At 40.0% G+C, this 25682-nt stretch overlaps 1 protein-coding gene across 1 annotated transcript; it reads right to left on the reverse strand.

The window, feature by feature from the left end:
- Nucleotides 1-957: 957 nt before the first annotated feature.
- Nucleotides 958-17666, reverse strand: KCNA3 (potassium voltage-gated channel subfamily A member 3). Its single transcript, XM_060027021.1, has 2 exons — nucleotides 14191-17666; nucleotides 958-3011 (listed from the first exon to the last, which is right to left on the reverse strand). Exon 1 carries the CDS (start codon nucleotides 17548-17550, stop codon nucleotides 15802-15804), a length of 1749 nt encoding a protein of 582 aa, XP_059883004.1. The 5' UTR covers nucleotides 17551-17666; the 3' UTR covers nucleotides 958-3011; nucleotides 14191-15801.
- Nucleotides 17667-25682: the final 8016 nt, after the last annotated feature.

Consider the following 25682-nt stretch of genomic DNA (forward strand, 5'->3'; position numbering starts at 1 on the left):
TGGAAACATGAATGTTGTTTGGATTTGCAGTCTGTTCAGTCACATGAGTAGAGATGTGGCATCTAAGTGACTGGAGGGGAGCGACATGGACATGAACATGTATATTACAACCATCTGAAAACAATACAGACTTTTCAAAGATGTAAAGAAGCATACAGACTACTAAAAGGAATTGGGGCTCAGTGACGTTAAAGGGACTTTCCTAGGGCACATGAGAGTTATTGGTAAAGCCAGCATGAAAGCACAGAGACACCTGCTCTACCAAACTGCGGCTTATGCGGAAATAATCAAGAGACCATAAGGCAAACACTCCTATCCCTCTAACCTCTTCCTACCTTCTCCTACTCCCAGGATTATAATGTTGAGTATGATAAAGCTCTGCTATAGTTTTAGCATTTCATATATGATTTCAAATCACCTTAACATCAAATTAAATTAAAAAAAATAACCTCCCCTCCTTTTCAGGTAATAAATTAATCTGTTTCCATTCCGGAGAGTGATTTTTTTCTACTTTTTCATGATCCCATTTATAGACCAGTGACAATTCTCAGAGGAGAAAAAAATCCCATATTCTCTCTCACAAGCAATTTGAAGAATGATATATTTATGACACTTTCAAGACTTAAATCTTATTTCAATTTATTCATTCCTTCAGAAATTCATAAAAAATCTGAGTCCTTAAGTATGCTTCAAAGCCTTTTCAAATGCATATAATGAGAATTTGGGGGCTGGAAAGGGCTTTGGAGAGTAACCCAGAACATTCATTTTGCAATTAGGAAACTGAAGCCTAGCAGTGGTAAGTGACTTATCTAGGGTTCCACAGGCAGAAAGTGGGTAAGAATTCTGGTTTCCTGATATCTAGAATAATACTATTTTTACTACCCATTTGGTGAACCATACTTGATATGACAGTTTCTTCATCTGGTACCATTCTGTGCTTTTATTGCAAAGTCCAGATTTTTTTTTTTTTTTTTTGCGGTACTCGGGCCTCTCATCGTCCCCTGCCACGGCAGGCGGACTCTCAACCACTGTGCCACCAGGGAAGCCCCAGATTTTGTCTTTATTTGAAACTGTAGCCTATAATAATAATGTGGATATGATATTAAACATACTATAATGCTTAAGGTTGTGTCATTGGTATTTTATAAAGGTAGCTCTTGTGTCTATTTTGGTAACACCTACTGATCCTTACTAAAACATCTGCATGTTCTAAGACCTCCTATTAGGACAGTTGTTTGGTTTGTTTCAATCATCCCAATAGCTGATGTGACCAGGCTGTGATCATCAGTTATGAGTATTAAGGTGGCTGGAAATGGACTATTCTCTGGGCCAGTGTCTCTACTACACAGGCTAACACAGAGCAAAAACACCGTGGTGGCTATATTTTCACTTTAATCACAAATTATCCAGATTGGAGGTTCACATAGCTCAAATCTGAGACAGCTGTCATTTTTTTTTTACTTCCTTTTTTCCTAGAGTGATCTGGTCTCAAAGTTTTGACCAGAGAAATCACGAGCAGATTGTGCAAAATCCATTGTAGACGTTGCCTCAAAGAAAGTTACCTGGATTGTATCTCCTGTCTGTTTCGCTGCTAGTAGGTATAAGATTGTTTCAGTTACTGATTCTTATATGTTAACAGTGAAATTCATCACCTGCATTTCCTTCTACAGGACATCAAAAAGTGTTATAATTTTGGCTTTCCTACAACAATATTTTGATAGTAATTGAAATTCTACAAGTACTCGTATTATAACTTAGCATTGTTATACATTTAAATAGCAGGAGGTTGGAGTTTTACACATTTGTTCAGGTATATTTTGAAAATGAAATATGGAAATGAAAAGTCTTCTTTATATTAAATGTTCACAGTTTAACTTTCCATAAGGCTTATTAAATAATATGCAAATAGCTACCATTCTGCTGAAATGTCACAGTAAATACATTAATAATGGCACAGAAGTGAAATGTCCCCAAATGGGAAACCATTTTCATGATCTCCTAAATCTCTTTTACAAATAAAACTTTGCTTTTCTTTTTAACTGAAAAAAGTTCCATTTCTAAAAGAATATAAAAATAGAAAATGAGTCAAGAAAACTTTTACAGATACAATTTTTAAAGAAATTCTTAAAACATTAGATGAAATATTGTATATATCTTTAAGAATGTGCTTTGTCTCACCACACCAAACATCATATGAAAACTAAATTAAATTAGTATATTCTATATGAACTGTTGAAAGGTATAACTAAATGTTAAAATTTTAGTTAAGATAGACAACTTAAACATATAATAGGTACTACTATATTTTTTAAAGTTAAGCTCTGCTAAAACCTACCTACAAGACTAATTTGCAAATCTATCATTTTGAATCAAAAAATAAAAGAATGTTTAATCAAGCAAGGCACATTTCTTTTAGGCAAGTCTGTCTTTAATACCATTCATCTGGGCACAGTGTAGACTTCGCTTATTTACATATAAACGGGCTAATTTATGTATGAGAGGCTTTGGTACAAAACACACGTTCACAAATAAAGTTGCACATAACTCAGAACAGAGGAGATAACATTAATATACATCATGATGAAACGTAGTCCAGTAATTAAATGAAAGAAGAAAACAGTATAATAAGTTGCCTTGTTAGAAACAAACATTTAGGTTTTCTTTATTAGCAGTAGTGATTAGTTTTTGGATGATTAAATATCATCAAAATGTCAAAAGGTTGAAATGATACTTTATTATTTTTAATGTTCTTCTTTATTTCTTGGTCAATATCTTTTATATTGCACACAATTTGAAGAGAATCCTCCAGGTCCAGAGCTGTTTCTTGTATATGAAGCATTTCTTAGAGACATGTTATTTAATGTCAACTGAAACAAAAGTATGTGCTGGCAGACAGATCACTGTCCATCAGCAATATAACCAACACTGTATTCTTGATCTAAGCAATTTAAAAAGAGCATCCTACTGGTCAGTGCAGCTCTACAGTTCTTTACGTAGGGCTCGTCAGGTATCTGTTGGACAGAGTAAACACAATAATTTACTGTATATTTAGTTTTTAAAAAATTGTAGACGTTAGGTCAATATTAAATATTCTACTCATTACACTTTTAAAAACTTTATTTTTTTTTTTACTGTTACCTTGAGAAGTTTGAGCAACTTAATTTTCTAAATGCATTAACCACATATTGAGGGCTTTTAATTGATAAGTCAGAAACAGTTTCAGAGTATGCTGAAATTATGAACCTTTTTCCCCTTATTAATAATGAACTCCAAATGTAGTCTAAACCAATGTGATTGTTTTTGGAATAGGAAAATTTATCTTTATCTTTAGAACCATCTGAAAGGTACTGTCTACTGATTTTTAGAAAAATACATGTATCAATTTTCTCAATGTATTTTCAAGGTGTTGTTTTTCTGCCTGTACATCCCACTGTGGTAATCTAAGAAGAGAACTCCTTTGAAGTGAGTAGATAAGTGTTATGGAGAGGAAAAAAAAGGAGAGAGAGAAACAGTCTCAAAATGAGTATTTTGACAGCCATGTTCTAGGTACTACAAATGTAGTACCTAGAACTACAGATAATCTGTAATGACAGATTACCCTGTCATTACAAATAACTTTCAAATCTATTGATCCTTTAAAATATGAACTCTGTACAGTTATATACCACTTTAGGGAATAAAAAATTAAGATAACAATAGCCACTTAGCCAAGGTCTGTGGAGAACCAAGAAATAAGAGTTCAAGTGTATTGCTTTCCTCTCCCCAACTACAAAAAAATCATCTGGAAATAAGGATAATAAAGTGTTTCTTAAAAATAGCATAAGGCAGCACAACTGTCTTGTTCACTGCTACATTCAGAATACAGAATGGTGTCTGGCACACAGTAGATACTTTATATGCTCAGTGAATGAATAAATCCCTATTACTTTGTACAGTGTCTACACATAGGAGCTATTCAGTAAATATACGTTGAATCAATGAATGGACATATAAAAATTAGGTTTATGTACTCTAGAGATTTACTAATTGTGATACTTATACATACAAAAACAGAAAATCCTACACCCAGCTTCAGATTTCGATATGTGAACATAATCCATCATAATACATAGAGAAGACTGTTTCTCATAAATACTCCTGGTCTTAGCAGGTGTCTCAAAACCGTTGTAAATGCCTGATGATGGCCATCTGGAATTTGACTGTGCTTTTCATGCAAGACTCATTCACTCACTAAACTACATGGTGTATACCTACTATTCCGGGAAATTATCTAGTGAAAAGTCTTCCTTTTTGGTCTGGATTATACTTGCTCATCCTTCATGAAGGAAGTAACTTCTTCTTAACCCTGGTCTTCAGTCAAAAAGCAAGAGTACATTCTTGCATCATAGTACACTTAATGTTCATTATGAAAGTTTTAAAATTACAGTGGTCTACTAGCTATTGATGACAACTAATTATAAGAAATCACAAGTAACATGAATGATATGATAATCTTTTTATTTCCTCAGTGCCTAGCTTCTGCTCAATGCTACTGCAGCTTTGATTACCTTGAGATGGTTCTATTAAGCTATTCTTTTCTTGATGCACCCTTTTTATATAAGGGGCTGGGGCTTTCTTTAACTTCATGTGTCAATACCTGCTTCAAGGCTCTTGGGATTATTAAGTCTGGTACAGCTTGGCATCCTAATAGACTGTAGGTGCGGAAGGAGTTGCAATTCAACAGAAACAAAACAAAAAATAAAAGTGATTTTAGATGGTAATCGTATTGTTTCTATTAGTGGCTAAGAAATGGGTTGAAGGGCTTAGAAAAATGAACACTGACTTAAGTATCAAAATTACAGAAGAGAGAAAGAAAGTATAATGGTGACTTATAATTGAAGATATCAATATTTGACCAAATAAATATTCTAACATATAAAGCAAGAAAAAAGGAAAAGAATAGTCAAATTTCAATAGCTATCAAGTCTGTGAAAAAGTAACTGATACCTCTACTCAGGCCTAAATGAAAGAGGTGCAGATATCCAGGTTACCTGTTAGCCTCACTAACTCGTGTCTGATGAGGAAAAAGCTGAAATCATTCTGTGACGCGGTGTTATGGGAACTTTGTCCTCGTGTGTCTATACTTTGACATCTACTAAATAACTTGCAGTTGGCTGCACATCAACAACTTCTACAAATTCTACCAGCTAAATGGTCATGAATTAGCCCCAAGGACTAGAAAGAGTTCTTGCTAAGTTATGTATAATTCTCTGATTGTCCTCTTGGAAATTATGCACTCTTGGGGAGCAGAAAAAGTTTAAACTCACGCAGTAATTAAAACTGGTAATGTGCCAAGATGTGAGCTTTGTCAAAAATCTGAAAGTCATGCGAAAATGAGCTGTGAGGTATAAGCAATACTACTTTAAGCAGTATTTAGGTCTACTAAAAATAAATCTCCTCAATTCACATAGTAATATATTTATAGTAATATAATTTATAGCAATATAAATTGACCTTTCAAAATGAGTTAAAATGTTTGCAAGTAAAAAGTTTACAGAATCTAGGTATAAAGCAACTCAGACACAGTTCTTACTTGGAGAAATTATTTCTCTCTATGGATTTTAGTCGCTTACTACATTTTTAAATCTCACATATAGTCACTCTTGTTTAACTGATTTTAATTACAATTTCTTATAAAAGTAATAGATTAGTGAATTCCTCAAATACACATTGCTCTTCCTCAAATACACCAGGTATTTTGTTTTGTCCTGTAGTCTTACCTGAGGTAAATATAAAACGTAATGGCATGTGAGGCTGCCTCTTAAATATCTAATACCTTGGCTATACCAGGTTACAACAGAATATCTGGAAAAACCCATATTGAGTTAAATAATAAAAATAAACAATGTTACAATTCCTCACCCAAAACCAGAAAAAAAAAAAGAAATGAAAATTATGCATTTTCAATTCTCTAGTCTGTGTCATTTCTTTAAAAAGTCCTAACAATGGGTCCTCAGAAGAGAGAAATGATCTCTGTCGTATATGGTCTTAATTGTACAAAGTGATAGAAGATGAAAGAGTTTCTAAGTTCTACTGGTCTACAGATGTAACCTCAAGCATATGCAGACATGCATTAGCTTTGATTAATTTGGTGACGTATCTGGTAAGGAAATTGTGCCACTGCATGTGCAGAGGCAACACCCAGGTGAATCTCTGGTCTGGTCTGCCTGAGAAATCCAGGGAAAGGAGAAAATTCAGAAGTGGTGTGGGGAAAGTTCCTTGCTATTCACATCAGGAGAATCCCCATTTCCTACAGAAGAAAGTGCATTTGTTATCATATTGCCTAAAATCATGGCAATATCTGCAGTACTCATTTATATCAATGTTTTAATTAGTTTCAGTAATTCCATACTACACTTTGGCTTTTCAAGGCTGCTAGGAATCTCCCAATACCAACATATGCTACTGGACTGCCTCTCACCTTCCATCTTATTTTATTTAGAAGCAGCTTAAGTTTTGCCATTATAACTGTCATTCTAAGAATCCACCCTTATTTCTCATGGATGGATCTTCTTTCATACATGAACAAATCACTTTTAAAAATAGCCGATTTTTGTGATCCTACCACATAACTTGACAACTACATGAAAAATTAGGTTATGTTGTAAAATAAATAATTTTATCCAGTAAGGCCTTATGTACAGTAATATAATTCTTTAACGTGATTCATTGATGAGATCTCTAATAATTTATTCAATCAGTTTCCATAGTCCTGAAGCCCCCATGGGTGTTTAAGGACTCACTATTAACTGAAACCAAGACTGAACTTACAGGGAAGTTTCTTAGAATGTCTGCTAGATAGGTAAGTTCCTGGATATATTACTTGCTTGTTCTGATTTTTGCTGTCTGTACTACTTGGGTCAACCAGTCAACAAGTATATACTGAATATCATTTATAAAGAGCATTCTATTAGCTATTAGGTAGGAAACACCGTCTCTGTGAGGCATTCTGACTTCCAGATACCCTTGGCGATTAGGAGCGACATCACATATAATGTTATATTTAACACGCCCCTGCTGGAGCATGTTTTGCCAAATGGAAGGCTTCTCCAGTGAACCAATGACGAGGAATTTCATCCAAAAGAGCATGGTGAGGAGTACAAGCCTCACGGTGATAAAATGAAGCATAGATACACAACACGAACACTTTGTTTGTAGTTTAAAAACGCTCAAACTGGAATGCTATTCCCTTCGCTCCCTCAAATAAATACTCATTAAGCACTAACCTTATTCCAGGTAATATTCTAGGCCTTGGAGGATACAGTCCCAAAGAACAGACAAAAATCTTTGTTCTCATGGAAGTGAAGGGAAGACAGCAATAAACAAAGTAACTGAAATGTCTAATACTTTAGAGGATAAAACAGATCAGAGGAAGGTATAGGGAGTCCTGTGGAGGTGGCAATTTTAAACAGAGCAGCCAGGAGAGGCTCCACCGAGACAGTGACACCTAAGGAGGTGAAAGAACGAGCCGTGCAGAGAGCAGACGCTACAGCCTTCCAGGCAGGGGAATAGGAAGTACAGAGACCTGAATAGAGCATGCCAGATATATTTGAGGAAAAGCAAGGAGGCCAGTGCAGCTGCAGTTAAGGATGAATCTGAAGAGGAATCAGAAATAAGATCAGAAGGGTAACGGGGGCTAGATGAGGTAGGGCCTTGTAGGCCACTGTAAGGTCTTTAGTTTATACTCCGTGTGAAACGGGGAGCCAAGTGGGGGTTTTGCCGCAAAGAAGTAACATGATCTGACAAGTGTTTTAAAAGGAACATTCTGGCCATTATGTTGAGAATAGACCCAGGCAGGGGAAAGGATAGGAGGCAGGGGGCCAGTCAGGAAGGTCGAAAATCATCTGTAAAAACCAGATGAGAGATAACGATGGCTTGGATGGTAGCAGAAGTGGTAAGACTCTGGAAACATTTAAAAAGTGGAGCCAATAGGATTTGCAGACAGATTGGATAAGGGGTGTAAGAGAAAGAGAGAAGGACGATTCGAAGGATTTTAGCTTGAGCAACTGGAAAATTGAAGTTGCCAGTAACTGAGATGGGGAAGAAGTCAGGAGGCATAGGCTTGATGGCGGGGGTGGGGGAGGAGAAGGAAGCTCAGTTTTGGATATATTAAGTTGGAGATAGACATTAGCTGTGCAAGTGGAGATGTCAAGTAGACAATCGGAAATTCAATTCGGAGTTCGGGAGAGGGGTCCAAGTGGGAGATATAAATTTACGTATAGATCACCTAAAGCTATGAGAATAAGACTGAATTCAGAAAGAAAAGAGGTCTAAGGACTAAGCCATGGAGCATGGGTTTCTCCAACATGAAGACCCGGGAGAGGTGAGGAAGAACCAGTAAAAGAGTTTGAGTAGGAAAGGTCAGAGAGGTAGGAAGAAAATCCAGAGTGTGGTATCCTGAAAGTTAAATGAAAAATTTCTTCCCAGGAGTGGGAATGTATTCTACAGTGCCAAATGCTTCTGATAGGTCAAATGAAATGATTACTGAGAAATGGCCCTGGGTATAGCTATAGGAGGTCACCACTGACCCTGAAAAGTACACTTTTGGTGAAGTGGTAGGGGTGAAAGCCTGAACAGATTCCAGAGAGAATGGGAAGGGATTCAACGGCGAACAAAGAGAGATACAGTCCCCTCTCTCACAGAGGAAATAGACATTAATTATACAACACAAATTAATGTAAAATTACAGCTATGTCAAGATAACATACTATATTCAACTCATTCTAAGATATACTGTTTTAGATTTGAGCAGCTATGAAATTAGGATGTACCTTAAAATCACTGGTACTTTCCCATATAATTGGCAGATTTTCTTTGTTTTTAAAGGCATATAAAATAATGGTGGTTCTAATAATCAAAAGCACTTAAATTTGATGAAATATACCATAATAGAGGAATTGATTAAACCAGTCATGAGCGATATCTTGGAGGAAGTACTGAAGTAAAAATAGAAGTGAATGAGATGAGGAGGGAAGGAAGGGGCCAGTAGTGGGAACATTTGCAAAGATCCCCATTCTTAAAAAGGGAGCTTATTCTGTAATTGGAAGAAGATCAGGGTTGCTGGAGTACAGCAGAATGAGGGAAGGAGCACAGGTATAGGATAAGGCTAGACACGAGGGCTGAGCCAGATCCTATGGGGCCATGAAGGCTATGTTAGGCCTTTGGGTCTCTATACTAATAGACCCAAAGAACAGGAAAAGACCTTGAGAGAATTTTAAGCAGAGGCAGGTGATATAATCAGATTGAGTCTCGAAAAGATCATTCTGGCTAGCAGGTGGAGAAAGGGTCAGGTTGGCCACAGGAAATGTGGGAAGGCCAGTTAAGAGACCTTCACACTTATCCAGCATAGAGGTGATAGGAGTGTAGACTCTGGTAGTGGTAGCGATCTAGAAAAGTAGATTCTTTATAGAGATATTTAGGAGGCGAAATGACAAAACTCAGTTATAGACTGAATGTATTTACTACTTTTTGAATCTAATACATATTACTACATTAATAGATACAATAAAACTGCTTTTTAAGCAAGGCTTTAAAAAATAAAAATGATTTGTAAATGTTTATGCTGCAATATGAATGAAAGCAAATATTTTGGAAATATTCTAATTTTCAGAAAAAGAATTAGAATGTTTAGATCTACAGACAACAAGTAAATACATCTTACGATAGGAAATAACCTATGAAGAGGTGAAGTGTGTGTGCATGCATGCATGCGTGTGTGTGTGTGTGGGGGGGGCGTGTGTGTAATAAGTTAACCCCACTGGTTTCTCTTCCAAATTAAATTAAAGGCTTTAATTTAAGGAACATGTTTAAATGCAAAAAAATAAGAACCTTAGGATTCTTAAAGAAAAAGAGTTTAAAATAAACTTAGTGGAAAACAAGTGAAACAGCAGTGCTGATTGGCCCATAACACGTAGGCAACAATGCTGATTTTCATTCTAAGGAGTTGGTGGGGATCTCCATAGAGATTCCCCAGAGCCTTTGTGCTCTCAAGGGAGGGGTGAGGGTGAGGTTGGGGGCTCATCGGTAGAGAAAAAGCTCCTCTCCATTCCCTATCACCATGCTGGGGGCTATGATCCCTGGATCTGCAAAGTCAGAGCCCTGCATGCACAGCTTTATTCCTAACATTTTTCAGATAGGAGGAAACATGATTTTTTGTTCATTTAAGTGTTATCTTACTAACAATCAGAATCCCAGGATTTACTTTTCAAGCGAGAGTTCCTATTCTGCACTATTTAGATTGCAACAATAATAAAATGGCTCCCAAGAAAATGATGAAGCCTCTTTTCCAGATCTCCTCTTTAATGCATTTGATGGTTTAATGGTGCAAACTCTGAAATGTAAGAAAAAACACATCCAGTACCAAAAAAAAGAAAAAAAGAGAGAGAAAAAACATGAAAACTTTTTTTGTAAAATGTTTTTTCTTTACAATGTCAAAGGCAAAATTAGTTCATAGCATCACTGAAAACAAAGACAAATATTTGAAAATTTTCTAACCTGTCTGAATAATTTAAAGAATACTATTATCATGTATACTCTGTGGCAATGGCCATTTTCTGGCAGGAGGTTGGGGGCTGAGTAACAGTGGTAAGGTTTGGGTTCTGCATGGCTTCCCTTCTTCCTGTCTTCTCTGATTTGCCTTCTCTCAAAGATTATCAACCACTTTCAGCAGGTTATAAAAAACAAGTGGTTTCATTTATGTATAAAATTACTACACAAAATGTAGGAAATTAGTAGTATAAAAGCAATAGTCTTATTCTCCTTAGTTTAAAAGGCCAAATACAAAACAGTAAGAAAAAACCCCACCCTAAAATGCAATCCCTCAATATCCTCTTCCCCATTTACCTCTATCTCACAGTGTTTCTGTAAGTCTTCAGACTCAGGGGCACATGTGCTTCTCTGCATTTCTTAGTGGGAGGGGCTATCATTTCTATTCACAGTTGAGAGGTAGAAAGAACTCGTAACTACTGTAGAAAATGTTGACATTTTAAATGTATTGAGAAGTCAGTAAATTACAGTTACGGTTCTCAAAGGAATAGATTATTGGCATATATTATATATATTGGATTTATATATGACCAGCAAAGCAATTACTTGAGTATGTTATATACCAAAGAGGTAAACAATAAGCTTTATGTATATGAACCATAGCTTTGAATTTCTTCATACTGTGTATTTAAAATTTCAATCCCCAAATTTTATTTCAAAGTTGAGAAATAACTGATATAACACTCCTCTTATGTGTAGCCATTTGTGATTATGTCACCTTAGTTGGTGGGTATTTAAATTTGCTATAATATCAGTTTAAAACAATACATAAGAAATAAAACAATAACAATGTTATTGTTTTTATCTCTGGATTCACCAGCTATAGGGTATATACATTTTCCCAGGGTTTTGACAGATGTGTGTTGATCCAATCACACCTCCTCCCATGAATCTCTTGTACACACAGACATACGTATACCTTTCAACATTCAAAACAAGCAATTGAGCTCAGTGAAGTCTGTGGTTTGACAAAGCTAAGTAGCATGTGTAAACTCAGACTCATTAGCATTCTGCTCTAAGCCCAATTCACTACCCATTTTCATTTTCTAAATACCTTAGGACCTCAGGGAAGGGGCTACAACTATCATGTGGGTCACTATTATATTCTAATTGTTTTCTTAAGCACAGTTGCTCTTAAAGATTCATGGTGTGGTTAGGTTAGGCAATAATGTCACAAATTTCAATGAAATGGCAACCTCCTTCTGCTTTCCATGCTATTGTTCTAAGTAATTTCCCCCTTCTTAATAAGGGACAGTCAAAATGTTTATACTATTTTCTGGCATGGTTCTTCAGTAACCTAAGCAAAGTATGAGAAGATGGAAAAATAATAATCTGCATAGTAGCAATACTATCATCTCTTGTAGATTAAAACACATGAAAATAGGAAATTAATCTTAAAACTGAAAAAATATCCATTGTCCTAGCAGGTATCACTACCAAGACTAATTATACTTTCTGAGTACTATAATATTAAATCCAGATAAATCAATCGTGTAAGAAAATAATCTTTTGTTACTAGAAAAGTCAGTCTCTTCATCTGATTTAAATACCGTATTTGGTCCCTATGGTTAAATATATCTGATGGTTAAAAAAGGGTTAATTTTTCGGTACGCTGAATGAATTACGTTTCTGGAAATATGTTCTTCACATGAATTCATTAATTAGTAACATGGGCTGAAGTCAAACCTAAAAGCATAAGAAATTTATTTTCTCAATCTCTTTCAAGTCACTCAATAAAGGAAACATGGGTTTTGGGGCCACAATGACCTAGCTTTAAATCACGCTGGATTTCTTGCTAGCTGTGAAGTCTTAGGGAAATCACTTAGCTTTAACCATCTGTTTTTTACCCTCCTAAGATAGGGTTAATACCACTTACCTTGCAGAGTTGAGAAGTGTCCTGGACATGATTGACCCTTAACAAATCGTAATTATTATTGTTATTATAGAAAGTAAATAGGAAGACACTGATAATTGATGTATTTCATGCCATTCACAAGGCTTGATATTAATTATACAGTGCCTGTAATGATCACAATCATAATGTAATCCCTTAGCAAATAATGTAATGTAATCTCTTGGCAAAATCTCTGATGCAATATACCTGCATTAACATTTACCCTATGAGGGTAACACAACAACCCTATGAGGTACTATTTATTATCCTCATTTTACAAATAAGGAAACTGAAGCACAGAGAGATTAAGTAATTTGCTCAAGGTCATACAGTATTCAAACCCTGGCAATATGACTGCAGAACTTTTGCTTTAAATCACTTCATTAAAAGCCTGAAAATAACACTAATGTAAGATAATAGCCATTCACTCATCAAATGTATTGAATACAAACAAGGTGCTACATTTGGTGCTGGGCACTAGAATCCAAAACTTTGTCAAGACCTGTACAGAACCTATAACCTTCAAGGAGCTTACAATATGGCGACCAGAAGGAATAATACTGCCTCAAAGTTATGACTCAAAAGTCATATTTTTCTGGGTTAAAAAAGTCTCCTTTGTATTACTGTTATTTTAAAACCATACAATTCCAAAAATTATGGCACAACCATAATTTACTTATAGAACTAATCAGGGTTTCTACATCTTCTGAATAACTGTGAATAAAACTGTTACTGCACTTTGTTCATCTTTATGCTAACATCTTTTAAGAACAGATACAAAAATTATTCTTATGTAATTACTAGAGTGTATCTACATATCACCACTAAAATGGGTCCTAAAAACAACTTCTGGTCATTAAGAATACCAAAAGTTTGGTCAAAAGGTGGATCAATGTTAAAGGCTCAAACAAGTAGCAAAGGGAACTAGATAAAGGAGTTCTATTTCGAAGACCATATATAAGAACAATGACTCTATGACCAGGTACACAGATTTCTTGCTTCTGTTTGTTTTTTGTTTTTGTTTTTTCTCCTCTTCCCCCTTATATAGTTGTAATCATTATTTTTCACTGTCTCAAATGCACAAATAATAAAGTAAGTAGGCTTCTGACTACCTGAAAATATTTTATGAGCTTTAAAAATAGTGTTACTCTCACTTACTCTAGGATAAAATAGTTAAACCTATCAAACCAAAAAGCAATTGTGGATAGTGTATAATTTATACTTTATATAATGTATATTCAATTAATGGAATATGCTAAAATAAAATGTTACCCTTATTGCAATTTTAACCATCTTTGTTTTGAAGAATTGTACAATTGCACACTACTAAATAATTATGTAAATGAAATCAGACCAATAATCTAACAGCAGGTCTGCCTTTTATCCTTTTTTCAGGGGAAACACGTTGTTCAGAAGCCAAGGAGGTTAGTAAAAGGAATGGAATCATTTTCAGCTCAGTTTGGGTGAAGGTTATTCTGAAGAGAAATGACCCTTTTCCCACTTTTTTGCAATAAACAATGGAAACCAAAGAACAGTTGGCAACCTGGACATCAAACAGAAAAGGTGTTATAAATGATCTTTAAAAGGCACCTAGCATATAATGAATATAAAACTATTGATTTTGCAAGTTAGCACAAATCTAGATATGAATGGTACCCCCCTGGTTCCCTGTACAAAAAGAGAGTGTTCTCAGTAGCTCCCACAGTGCTCACCTGATGCTGTCTTCTGGCCATCCCTGGCACATGGCTGAAACTTGCAAGTACTTCCCCAAGGTTTGGTTACTTCCTGTTCCTCCTTCTTATTGATTGTCTGCAATTCCCTCAGTTAAAAGTGTGCATCCTTTATATTTTTCAAGTATATTTAGTTTTTCAAGGGCTGTGATGGTGACACTTGTTGTGGGATCTGGATAATGTTTTTAAAGAGGAAGTCTGAAGGTCCCTTGTAGTAAGGTTTCAGGTATATTGACTGAATCTTTCACTTGCTTATGTGCAGAACACTTTGACATTTGCTTTTTAACTTCATTTTTTGGCTTCTTGGGAAAAGAAAACAGTAGAGAAGCATCTTTTAAAATGATTGCCTAATTACTGGCATTTCATTCAAATCATGGCTTACTGTAGTGTATATTTAACATTCCAATGACGATATTTTCCTTTTCAATTCAGTCAATATGGGATGACATCAGTGATTTTCTGTAGTAAAAATATGCATTTTGTGATTCATTTCACCACTTTGGATTCTCAGACTTTACTTGTGCGGTTTATTCAAACAGTGGTTTTCCTTGTGAAATCATGTAAGTAGGAACCATCTGGAAAGGTTACTGTGGAAACAGCAGGGGCTAGGGGGTGGGGCTAGAGAGCAAGAGATGCCATGACAACCTTTTCGGGTTTCCCGGGAAACATGGGTTGCTATGGGAACTGCATCAGTCAGGTCCGAATTAGTAACTTCTGCTGGAAGGAGTGTCTGCCACTTTAATCGTCTTGTGATACTGCAGAAGCTTATCTCTCAGATGCATTAGGAAATTTTTTTGTTTCTCTCAGCAGCACTGAAAACATCTGTTTCTAGACTTTGATAGATGTTAGCTAGAATGAATACAGAATTTCATAGGAATCTCTTAGTCTAATACTTTCGAAATGCTTAACAAGCCCCAAAGAGTTAAACTAATTAGTCAGATCGGGACATCTTGGGCATTTCCCTTAGTTCAAAGTTGTAGAGATCCTTAAAATTCCGGGAGGGGGGCTTCCAAATAGAAATTCCAGTTGAAAACAAATAAACTTACGGTGGGTTTACAAGTCATTGTTCTAAATAGACTTTTCATCCACCTATCCACAGTGTTGGCAATTGAACTAAATATTCAATAATGTTGATGGGTCCATCAAACCGAAGCATCCTTTAAGTATGTGCCTGCTTTACTGAGTAAAGAAACAGCTGCCTTTGGATTCTGAGGTTAGACAGTTACTCTGTTCTTTAGTTTCATTTCCTTCCAGGATGTAGTTTTTTTTGTTTGGTTTTCTTTTTTTGTCTTTTTTTTTTTTTTTTTTTACAGAGCATGTGCTAAAAATCAAGTTTAAAGTAAGTTTGTTGTTCGAAATATTAAGAGAGGGAGAGAGAGAAAAAAAGGAGAGCTGAGAGAATGCAGCCCACTTGCAAAACAGACACCTGTTTCAGTATGAAGCAGTAGGGAGAGAGAGAATGAAGTGTGCTTTCCACTTCTCCATGTCCTTTCCTTGATGAATGGTCTGGAAATGTATAAAACAAGGGCATACACAGACCAAGGGGGCACGTTCCACACAATACTGGGCACAGCATGTCACTTGTTTCATATATTAAACATCGGTAAATATCTTTTTGATGTTGACACAGGAGTTGGGATTATTGTTCGTGGTGCAGGTGGCCGTGGAATTGCCCGTTTTGAAGGGGGTCTGGGGGAAAGTGCTATGGTTCATATCCCCCTCTTCGATCACCATATACTCCGACTTACTTAGAGTCGAGTTACTCCTCGCTTTCCGGAGCTCCTCGGCTGAAGGGGAGAGGTGCTGGCAACTTCCCACGTGCAGGTACTGGGCTTGCTCTTCCCCTTCTGTCTCCCGGTGGTAGAAGTAATTGAAGTTGGAAACAATCACAGGGACTGGCAAAGCAATGGTCAAGACACCAGCGATGGCACAGAGTGACCCCACAATCTTGCCCCCTATGGTCACTGGGTGCATGTCACCGTAACCTACGGTCGTCATGGTTACCACAGCCCACCAGAAGGCATCAGGGATACTGCTAAAACCTGAAGTGGGGTCGTCTGCCTCCGCAAAATAAACCGCGCTGGAGAAAAGGATGACCCCAATAAAAAGGAAAAAAATGAGCAGCCCCAGCTCCCGCATGGAAGCCTTCAGCGTCTGCCCCAGGATCTGCAGCCCCTTGGAGTGGCGGGAGAGCTTGAAGATGCGGAAGACCCTCACCAGGCGGATGACTCTCAGGATGGCCAGGGACATGGCTTGCTGTCCATTGCCTTGTCGCTCAGCCAGCTCGGTGCCCAGAGTGATGAAATAAGGGATGATGGCCACAATGTCTATCAGGTTCATGATATTTCGCGAGAAGGTGGCTTTGCTGGGGCAAGCGAAGAACCGCACCAGCAGCTCAAAGGAGAACCAGATGATGCACAGAGTCTCCACCACGAAGAAGGGATCCGAGAAGCTGGAGGCTCCCGCGGGAGCCCCCGACGTGCTGTTGCTGGCCGTCTCGAACAGCTCCTGCGACGGCGAGGCGGTGTAGTACTTCTCATCGCGGAACTCGGGCAGCGTCTCCAGGCAGAAGATGACGATGGAGATGAGGATGACGAGCACGGACACGATGGCGATGCCCCGGGCCGGCCCGGAGCTCTCCGGGTACTCGAAGAGCAGCCACACCTGGCGCTGGAAATCTCGGCGGGGCAGGGGCCGCTCCTCCTCCCGCAGGAAGCCCTCGTCCTCGCGGAACTTCTCCATGGCCTCCTCGCCCAGCTGGTAGAAGCGGATCTCCTCGGAGAAGATGTCGATGGGCACATTGACGGGCCGGCGGATTCGGCCCCCGGACTGATAGTAGTAGAGGATGGCGTCGAAGCTGGGCCGGTTGCGGTCGAAAAAGTACTCATTGCGGAGCGGGTCGAAGTACCTCATGCGCCGCTTGGGGTCGCCCAGCAGAGTCTCCGGGAACTGGCAGAGGGTCTTGAGCTGCGTCTCGAAGCGCAGCCCCGAGATGTTGATGACCACGCGCTCCCCGCAGCAGTCCTGCTCGCCGGCGGCGGGCAGCGCGGGCGGCAGCGGCTCGTAGCGGTCGCAGCCGCCGCCGCCACCGCAGCCGCCCTGAGGCGGGTCACCCCCGCCGTCGGTCGCCTCCGGCTCCAGCAGGTGGTCCCCGGGCACCACCGTCATGTCCGGCGGCAGCTCGGGGCCCGCGGCGGGCTCTGCGTAGCCGGGGTTCACCAGCGTGTGGGCGCCGCCGCCGCCGCCGCCGTCGCCGCTCGCGGGGTGCTGCGGCGGGTGGGCGCGGTGGCGGGCGGAGGGCGGCGGCGGCGGCGAGCGCAGGAGGCTGAGGTGCTCGTCCATGCGGCGGGGAACAGGCGGCGGCGCGGGGCCGGCTCCCTCCTCCTCGATCTCCCCGCCCCTTCGCCGCCTCCGCCTCCCGCCGAGCCCGCCGCCTGTTGCTGTTGCTGTCGCTGCCGCGAGGCTCGGTCTGGGTCTGGCGCTGTCCGCCGGGCTCTTCCAAAGAGACGCCTCCTCAGCCCTCCTCCTCCCTCCTCCGCGGGGCGCGCTCCCGCCCCTCCGCGTCCCCTCCGGATTCCGGCCCACCGCGCGGGCGCGCGCCCCGCTCCCTGGGAGCCGCCGGGCCCAGCTCTTCCTCGCCGCCCTCCTCGTCCCTCTGGGCCACCCGAACGCCCATATTTTGCACTTCGGCGTCCCCACGGAGCCCTCGCCCAGCCCAGTCGGCCCCTTCTCCGGCCCCCCGAGGCCGCGTCGCCGTCGCGCGGCTTCCAGATTGGCCCTGGGCCGCACCGCAGCCGGCGGGCGCCGGCCTCCTCGCCCCGCAAGATCCACCTGGGCCCCCCGGGGAGGCTGGCTCCGCGGAGCCGAGGTGGCCGAAGGCGGAGGCGGGCTGGGAGGGAGGATGGGGGCTTGCTGTGGGGCCGCCGCGGTGTCGAGGCAGGGAGTGGCAGGCCAGGTGGGCGCCTTGGGCAAGAGGCAAGCCGGGTGCCTGCATCCTGAGCCCACTCGAGGGTGAAAGACCGCCAGGCCGGGAGGGCTGTAGATAATTTCGCTCCTGTTTGGATGAGAAGCCCAGCGGAGTAATGGGTACTGAGGAGTTTCGCACCCGGAGTCTGAAGAAAATGGTCATTAAAGACATTCAGGGACTTCACTTCTGCCGTGGATAGTTCACACTACCTTTCGTAGCTGAGATTTCAGCCATTAGGAAGAGTCCAGGACCCAGTTTCTGGTTAGGTTTGGCGAGGGCAGCCTGGCCTTTTCAGTACAGTGAGTTTCCTATCGGTGCAAAAATTAGAGGAAAATGAAAAAGGAAATTCACATCTCAAGTCCGTGGTGGGAGGGACGGGAGCCAGACCAGTACCTAGGCCGTGCCTGATGTTCCACCGCTGGCCTTGCCACAGGGAATTGGTCACGCTCTAGTTGTTAAACTGAGAGAACAGTCGTTCTGCAACTTGTATCTCTGTTGCTTGATTTTGGCATGGTGATAATAACTAACAATTGTCCCCTTTGAACCTAAACTATTTCTTTAAATTGTTGTGGGCACACTGAACACAATTTCTGTTTCCAGACATTTTGGCAACTCCAATTTAGAGTCAACCCTAGGCTTAAAAATGTGTTTTCGATGGTATCATTCAAATCATTTACAAAAGAGGAACTGTTGTGTAGACAATTCCCTCACCCTTCATACCTTAGCTGACAATTTGACTTGAAGTACGAGTGATTTGTGGTCATTGCTTTCCATACCACTCTCAACTGTGAGCTTCTCTAGGGCAGAGCCAGATCTTATCCAATTTATATTCCTAACAACTACCAAAGTGCCTGATCAATAGTAGGCACTCAGTATACGTTTGTTGAATTGAATTCCCCAGCAAGTGATGTTTTGTATTTCTATCTGCTCTGGAGTGTCAACATTTATTTCTTCTGAGCGCAGGACCACTGAGATTCCTGGGATGAGTGGTGGGGAGAAACTGAGCTCGCAGTACAGCATGTTACTCAGTTATGCCATAGGGTTTCCATCTTTGCCTTTTCTGGGTACAGCAAGCACCCATGTTCTTTACTGTCCTTTATCTTCCACATCGCCTCCAGGTCAGTGCCAGGCACTGAAGGCAGTAACATGTTGTAAGATGGTAAAAGTGGACAGCCATGTAAAGTACTCTCTCACAAAGCTAGAACAGTGTACTTGAGCTGGTAATTAGGGTAGCAGTATAATCAATCATTCATATATTTAAATCTAAGTATAAGACAGATGGCTCACTGCAAGGATGGCTGGTAGAAAGGCAAAGACCCTATTTTTAAAGACCGAATGTTTCATGCACTTCTATGTCTGACTTAGAAAGTGATTAATTTCTCCATTTGCAGGAATTAGTACTGAAATTAATATTAATCAATGGCAAGGAAGAGCAGAACAGAGGATGGTCCTGTGATGGATGGTCACAGCTCCTCCCTTCTGTGATCTCTCTCCTTCAGAAATGACTATTTCCATTCCTTTCATGCATTTGTTTTGTTTGGAAGACTGCTTATGAGCTTCTTAGGATGGTCCTGACTTTATATTTGAGGCCCAGAAAAGTTTGTTTCTTCAAGCCTACACAGCACGTTTGTGGCAGAGTTGGGCTTAAAATCTTGGATTACTTCCAAATCCAATGTTCACTTTACTGTATCACACTGTGAAACTCTTATGTTGATCACTGTGAGTGCTTTGTAAATACTAGATTTCTAACAGCACCCAATTTTCTTCTTCCCAATTGCTGACTAGTTCACTTCAATTCATATTTATTTTAAGTGAAAACCACTTTCTTCTGATGGCTAGTCTATTGTTTATAAGAAATGAGTTGGTGGGCAAATTCCAGCCCTGTTGGACAGCAGAACCCATCACAACAAATCAGTGTCAAAAATGACACTTCAGGAGCAAGTATACCATTTATTTAGTGCCCCCAGTGGAGTAGCTCAAAGTGATTTGAAAATGTCTCATTAATCCTCATGACACCCCTGTGGGATAATAATAATATTATTATAATGTTTAAGCGTAGAACTGTGGCAAAGCCGACAGCTTCTCTGAGCATGTGCAGAATTTCCTTATATTTCTGTCTTTAATGTTAGAGCCTAAGTGAAACCATCAGATTTGCAAACAGCAAAGGTAAATCTTGGTGTTTGGGCTTTCTATGTTGCTCTGGATGTAGCTTGAGTTTCTTACTGATCACAACAGTACTATAGATAGCTTATCAGTGGTTTACTGGATGTTTAGCAACCTCTGGAATTAGCCCTGAATTGTTTGAGAGTGGGACAAGGCAGGCCTAGAAATTACCACTAATTACAATTATACATAAATGAATGGAGAAAGAACACCTACTATGTGCAAAGCATTGTTCTAGATACTGTGGGAGTATGAAGTTGGAACATAGATCTTGACCTCAGTAGGCTCACATGGAGCTGGGAAGATGGGATATAAATCCAGGAAAAATCTTAACAGCAGCATTTAGTTAACAATACAAGACAATAGTACCAGAAGTGTCACAAGATACCCTGTGATTATTTGGTCTATTCTAGCCAACCTGGCTGCCTTGTTGTTTCTCAATTATGCCAAGCTGGTTCCTACCTCAGGGTCTTCATACTTGCTCTCCCCTCTGCCTGAAACATTGTTCCTCCGGATTTTCATATGACTTTCTCCATTACTTTAGGCCTCCATTTAAAATGTCACTTCATCAGAAATGACTCCGCTGATGACAACCACTCAATTTCAAAGAGTTCCCCTTCCTCTCGCATCTTGGTAACTTTCTTACCTGCTTTATTTTTTCCTTATTGCATTTATGTACTTGAAATTTTATCTTTATTTGGTTACTTGCTTATTGACTGTCTCCTGCACTAAAACATAAACTCTCTGATGGCAGGGTTTTGACTTTTTCACTTCTGTGTCACCAAAGTCTAGAACAGTACCTGGCACAATAATAGATGCTCAATCAGTATACATTGAAGGAGGAAAGAAAAGAGGCAGAGTGAACACACAACACATATGAAGGTACAATGAGTGAACCAGTTTTGCTGGTGTAGAGAGGTTATTTTGGAGAAGTATCTGTCCAGTTCTGGTTCTATTTCATAGAACCTGCTGGGCTGTACATATATATAAGGCTTGTTTTTTAAAGTGTCACTTCCTCCCTGTTTCTCTACTTTCCCTTCTCCCTACCATAATGGGTGGGTCTATCTTGCACTCCAGAATTACATTCTCAACTCCCTGCTTGGGTATTCTTCCTGCAGATACCCCAAACTTAATATTTATAGCACCGAACTCATTATCTCTCTTTCCAAACTTGCTTCTCTTCCTGTTTTTCTTATTTCATGTGGGAACGTGAAGTCATCCCTGAATCGTTCCTCTACCCCCACACCCAGTCAGTCACTAAGTGCTTTCTACTCTCTCTCCAGGTCCCTCTGTATTCTGTCCTCACCTCTCCATTCTCACCGCCATGATCATTTCATAACAGGCTCCCTGCTTTCAGTCTCTCTTTTATGTATTTCATCTTCCAGGAAGCAGCCAAGTTATTTTTGTAAAATGTAGATTTGATCACATTGCTCTCTAGTGCTGCTGTGATGATTGGCCCTGACCTGTCTTTCTGGCAGCCTCTTCTGTGTTCCTTCCATACCACTTGCCGGTCCCTGGACATGCCAGCCAGTTACACACTGCCAAGCCTTTGCTCATGCTCCAGCTCCCTGGACATCCTGTCCACCTTTTCCCCACTAGTGAATTCAGTCTTTAAGGCCCAGCTTAGAGGTCACCTCTTGTGAGACCCTGAGCCTTGCTGTCAGCCATGATTACTGCTGCGAAAAAAGCTCAAAATAAAACTGATTATAAATGAACTCATGATTCTCTTTCTCATCAGAGCTTCTATGGCATTTTGTTCAGAGCTCCATTAGAGGGCTTTACTGAACTATATTTAGTGTGTATGATATGATCTGTCTCCCTATGAGAATGTGAACTCCATAATACTGATAGTTAATATAGTGAGCAGTGAATACACTGTGCTAAGCCAGGACTGTGTATGCACCTTATATGCAGTAACCTTCAACAACCCTGTGGGTGGTTAATAGTACTACTAGTTCACACTTGAAGAAACTGAGTGCAGACTGGTAACATCACTCCTTGCAAGAGTACACAGCCAGGAAATGATAGAACCAGGATTCAAACTGAGAAGTCCACCATCTCAAGCCCTACCTTAGACCACCTCTGTGAGGATTAGAGGGCTTTTCTCATTCATCTTCGTATTTCCAGTGTTCAGTATTGTGCTGATATATGAAAAATGTTTTTTGAATAGTATAATAGAAGAAAAGCGATTATGAAGCATGAATACTTATTCATTAAAAAACTGATAGACCATAATAAAGCTATGAGTCCTGTTCCCCAAGGCAAAGGTTAAAAAAGTGCTCTTCTGAATTTGTACCATTTTTTAAAAAGAAGAACGATGCCCTATACAAGGAGGAAGTGATTCCAGAAGTAATGGGTTGGCCAAAAAGTTCGTTCGGGTTTTCTGTAGCATCTTAAGGAAAACCCCAAATGAACTTTTTTGGCCAACACAATAAACGCAGACTCCTGGGGTTTGGGGTCCTGACTGGGGTTAGGATGGCTCTCTGATGTTGCTCTGTCCCTCAGAATCACCCAACAGTCTGTGTTCCCACATGGCAGGGTGATTCTCAGAAAAAAATTTCTATCCTGAGAAGACTGAATTCTGTCAGCAAATATGCCAGGGAAAGAGTTAAAAGTATTACGTTAGGGCAAGCATTTAAATAAGTCCGGTGTTTCTTCTTGAGCCTCTGTGTATAAGAGGATGCAATCAGACACTGAAACACCTGCGTGGATTTTTCTGCTTCTGGTTAATTTATTGAAAAATCAGGCACAGCCATACCTCTAATCATAGACAAAATGTGCGATTAATGATGAGACAAGCAGTAAACTCCCTGGTATGTACAAATTATTTGTTTGCAGATGGGAATCTTAACATTTGTAGAAGCAATTGAATGGCTTTAGAACACTACCAAACATATTCACTTTCCTCTAGTGAGATGTACATTACAAATAATACTTTCACCATGGTTTTCCTCAAAGTGAGTTTGACCAAGAATGTTTTAAAATATCTAGAAAATTCCTTTTATTTGTTTCTTCATGGTCCTCTGTGACACACTTTATTGTGAGGCTATGAGTGAGCCACAATAAAATTAATTTCAAGAGCTAAAAGGGATTATTTTAGTTATATGATTGAGTTGATAGTAATGTGAACTTTGAGCATACACTGACACAAGATTGTAAAGCTTTAGCAGACATTTATAGAAATTTATTGAAATACTGTAAAGTCAAGGGTAAATTTTGATTGAGATTTTTTTTGTATTGACATTCTGGTGAAAACTAAAACATAGTTTATTAATCTACATACATAATGTTACAGTGTTATTACTTTGTTATTACATTTTGCAATGATGTTGACAAAGCAATTCAAGAACAGCATTACCATTTTATTGAGTTTTCATGGCAATGGTAATAATGTTAATGAAAGTGTTTAAAGGCCCAGAATGATCCAATAAATACTGAGTATTATAATGACAAAAGAATATGAATGCAATTCTTTGGGAACTTCATCATACCTGAGATAAAATGCAAAGGATACATCAGCTGGTTATAAAATGGATGCAAATAAAAGTAAACCACATTGTAATATGTTAGTCCCTTCCCAATCCAGACTCAGCTACAAGTATTGAAAATCTTCATGTATAGTCTTCACTCAGGACAACTCCATTCATGAGCCAATTCTAAGCAAACTTGTCAGAATATATTGGAAATCTCATTCTTACCCTCACCCATGACGATGGGTCTAGAATCTATCTTGTTGCCCTAATTCCAGTGTGCCTGGGATGGGACCCCCATCGCCTATAAAGCTTCAGCCTTGTGCTGAACCCCTGACATATTTTGCAAGGCAGTAGGACCAGACCTCTACCTTAGCTTGCTACTGTCTCTCCAGTTTGCCCATTGAAACGAAAACCCTATCCTGAAACCTCAACTGGCTTGTTGAGATCCCATTTCTCCTTTTTGCCCTTAGTAGGTCCCCCAAAGGCTGAATCCTGCCATAGGCTGGAGTTCTTATTTATGCCAGGTGGGCCTCTTGGAGCTACATAGCTTCTACCACTCACCTGACTACTAGGATTGCCATTGTCTTTGCCCATCCTTTGGCCTTACATCTGCCACTGGTCTGGACCCCAGTCTGGACCTCATGGATAATGAGACTTTCCCAGCTTGCACCCAGATTTTATTCTCCCTCCTAGGATTTTATGACTTGAGAAGTTGGCCACTCTCCTTGGGGACCTGTCCTAAAGGTGAATTTATTCTCCTAGCCTGTACTCTCACCATTCCCGGCTTCCCTCCATATCCTTACCATCCGACGGAAGTCCTAGAATGCCTCATGACTGAATTACATGGGTTGATACGCACAGCTAGAAATGCTAAACCAATTTAAACTGAAGTCCATTGTTTATATAGTCATCCAAATTAACTGATATATATATATATATATATATAATCAAATATATATAATCAAATATGTATCAGTTCATTTAAATATATATCAGTTATATGTATATATACTATATATATGCATCAATTCATGTAAAATGGGGATATATATATCCCCATATGTATATGTTTTATAAAGGATAAATTGTCCTGATTTCCCACCCCCATAAAACTCCACTTGAATTTAGGAATCCACCTGCAAGATGCCAGTCTCAACGTGCACGTGAACAGAACTCTCTGCCAAATGCTTTTATGTCAAAGATTAGTTTTCAGAAAAAGCCTATTTGAGCATGTTTATCCAGTATGTCATTATTCAGAACAAGCTAAGTTAAGCTGTGCTGGGACTTCCCTAGTGGTCCAGTGGTTAAGACTTGGCCTTCCAATGCAGGGGGTGCAGGTTCAATCACTGGTCAGGGAGCTAGCATCCCTCATGCCTCATGACCAAAAAACCAGAACATAAAAAAAAAACAGGAGTGGGACTTCCCTGGTGGTCCAGCGGTAAAGAATCCGTCTTGCAATGCAGGGGACGCGGGTTTGATCCCTGGTCGGGGAACTAAGATCCCACATGCCATGGGGCAACTAAGCCCGTGCGCCACAACTACTGAGACCACTCCTCAATTAGAGAGCCTGTGTGCTGCAACCTACAGAGCCCATGTGCTCTGGAGCTCGCGCTTCACAACTAGAGAGGAGAAAGCACGCATGCCACGAGAGAGAAGCCCACGTGCCGCAGCGAAATATCCCTCATGCTGCAACAAAGATTCCACGTGCCTCAACTAAGACCCAACAGCCAAAAAAAAAAAAAAAAAAAAAAATTAAAACGAACAAATAAACAAACAAAAAAACCAGTAGCAATATTGTAACAAATTCAATAAAGACTTTTAAAATGCTCCACATCAAAAAAAATCTTAAAAAAAACCCGATGTGCTGTAAC

This window comes from Delphinus delphis, chromosome 1 (genome assembly GCF_949987515.2).
Source record: "Delphinus delphis chromosome 1, mDelDel1.2, whole genome shotgun sequence".
Classification (NCBI taxonomy): Eukaryota; Metazoa; Chordata; class Mammalia; order Artiodactyla; family Delphinidae; genus Delphinus; species Delphinus delphis.

Coding starts and splice junctions, on each gene's coding strand:
- KCNA3 (XM_060027021.1), bottom strand. CDS start 17,550: ATGGACGAGCACCTCAGCCTCCTGCGCTCGCCGCCGCCGCCGCCCTCC.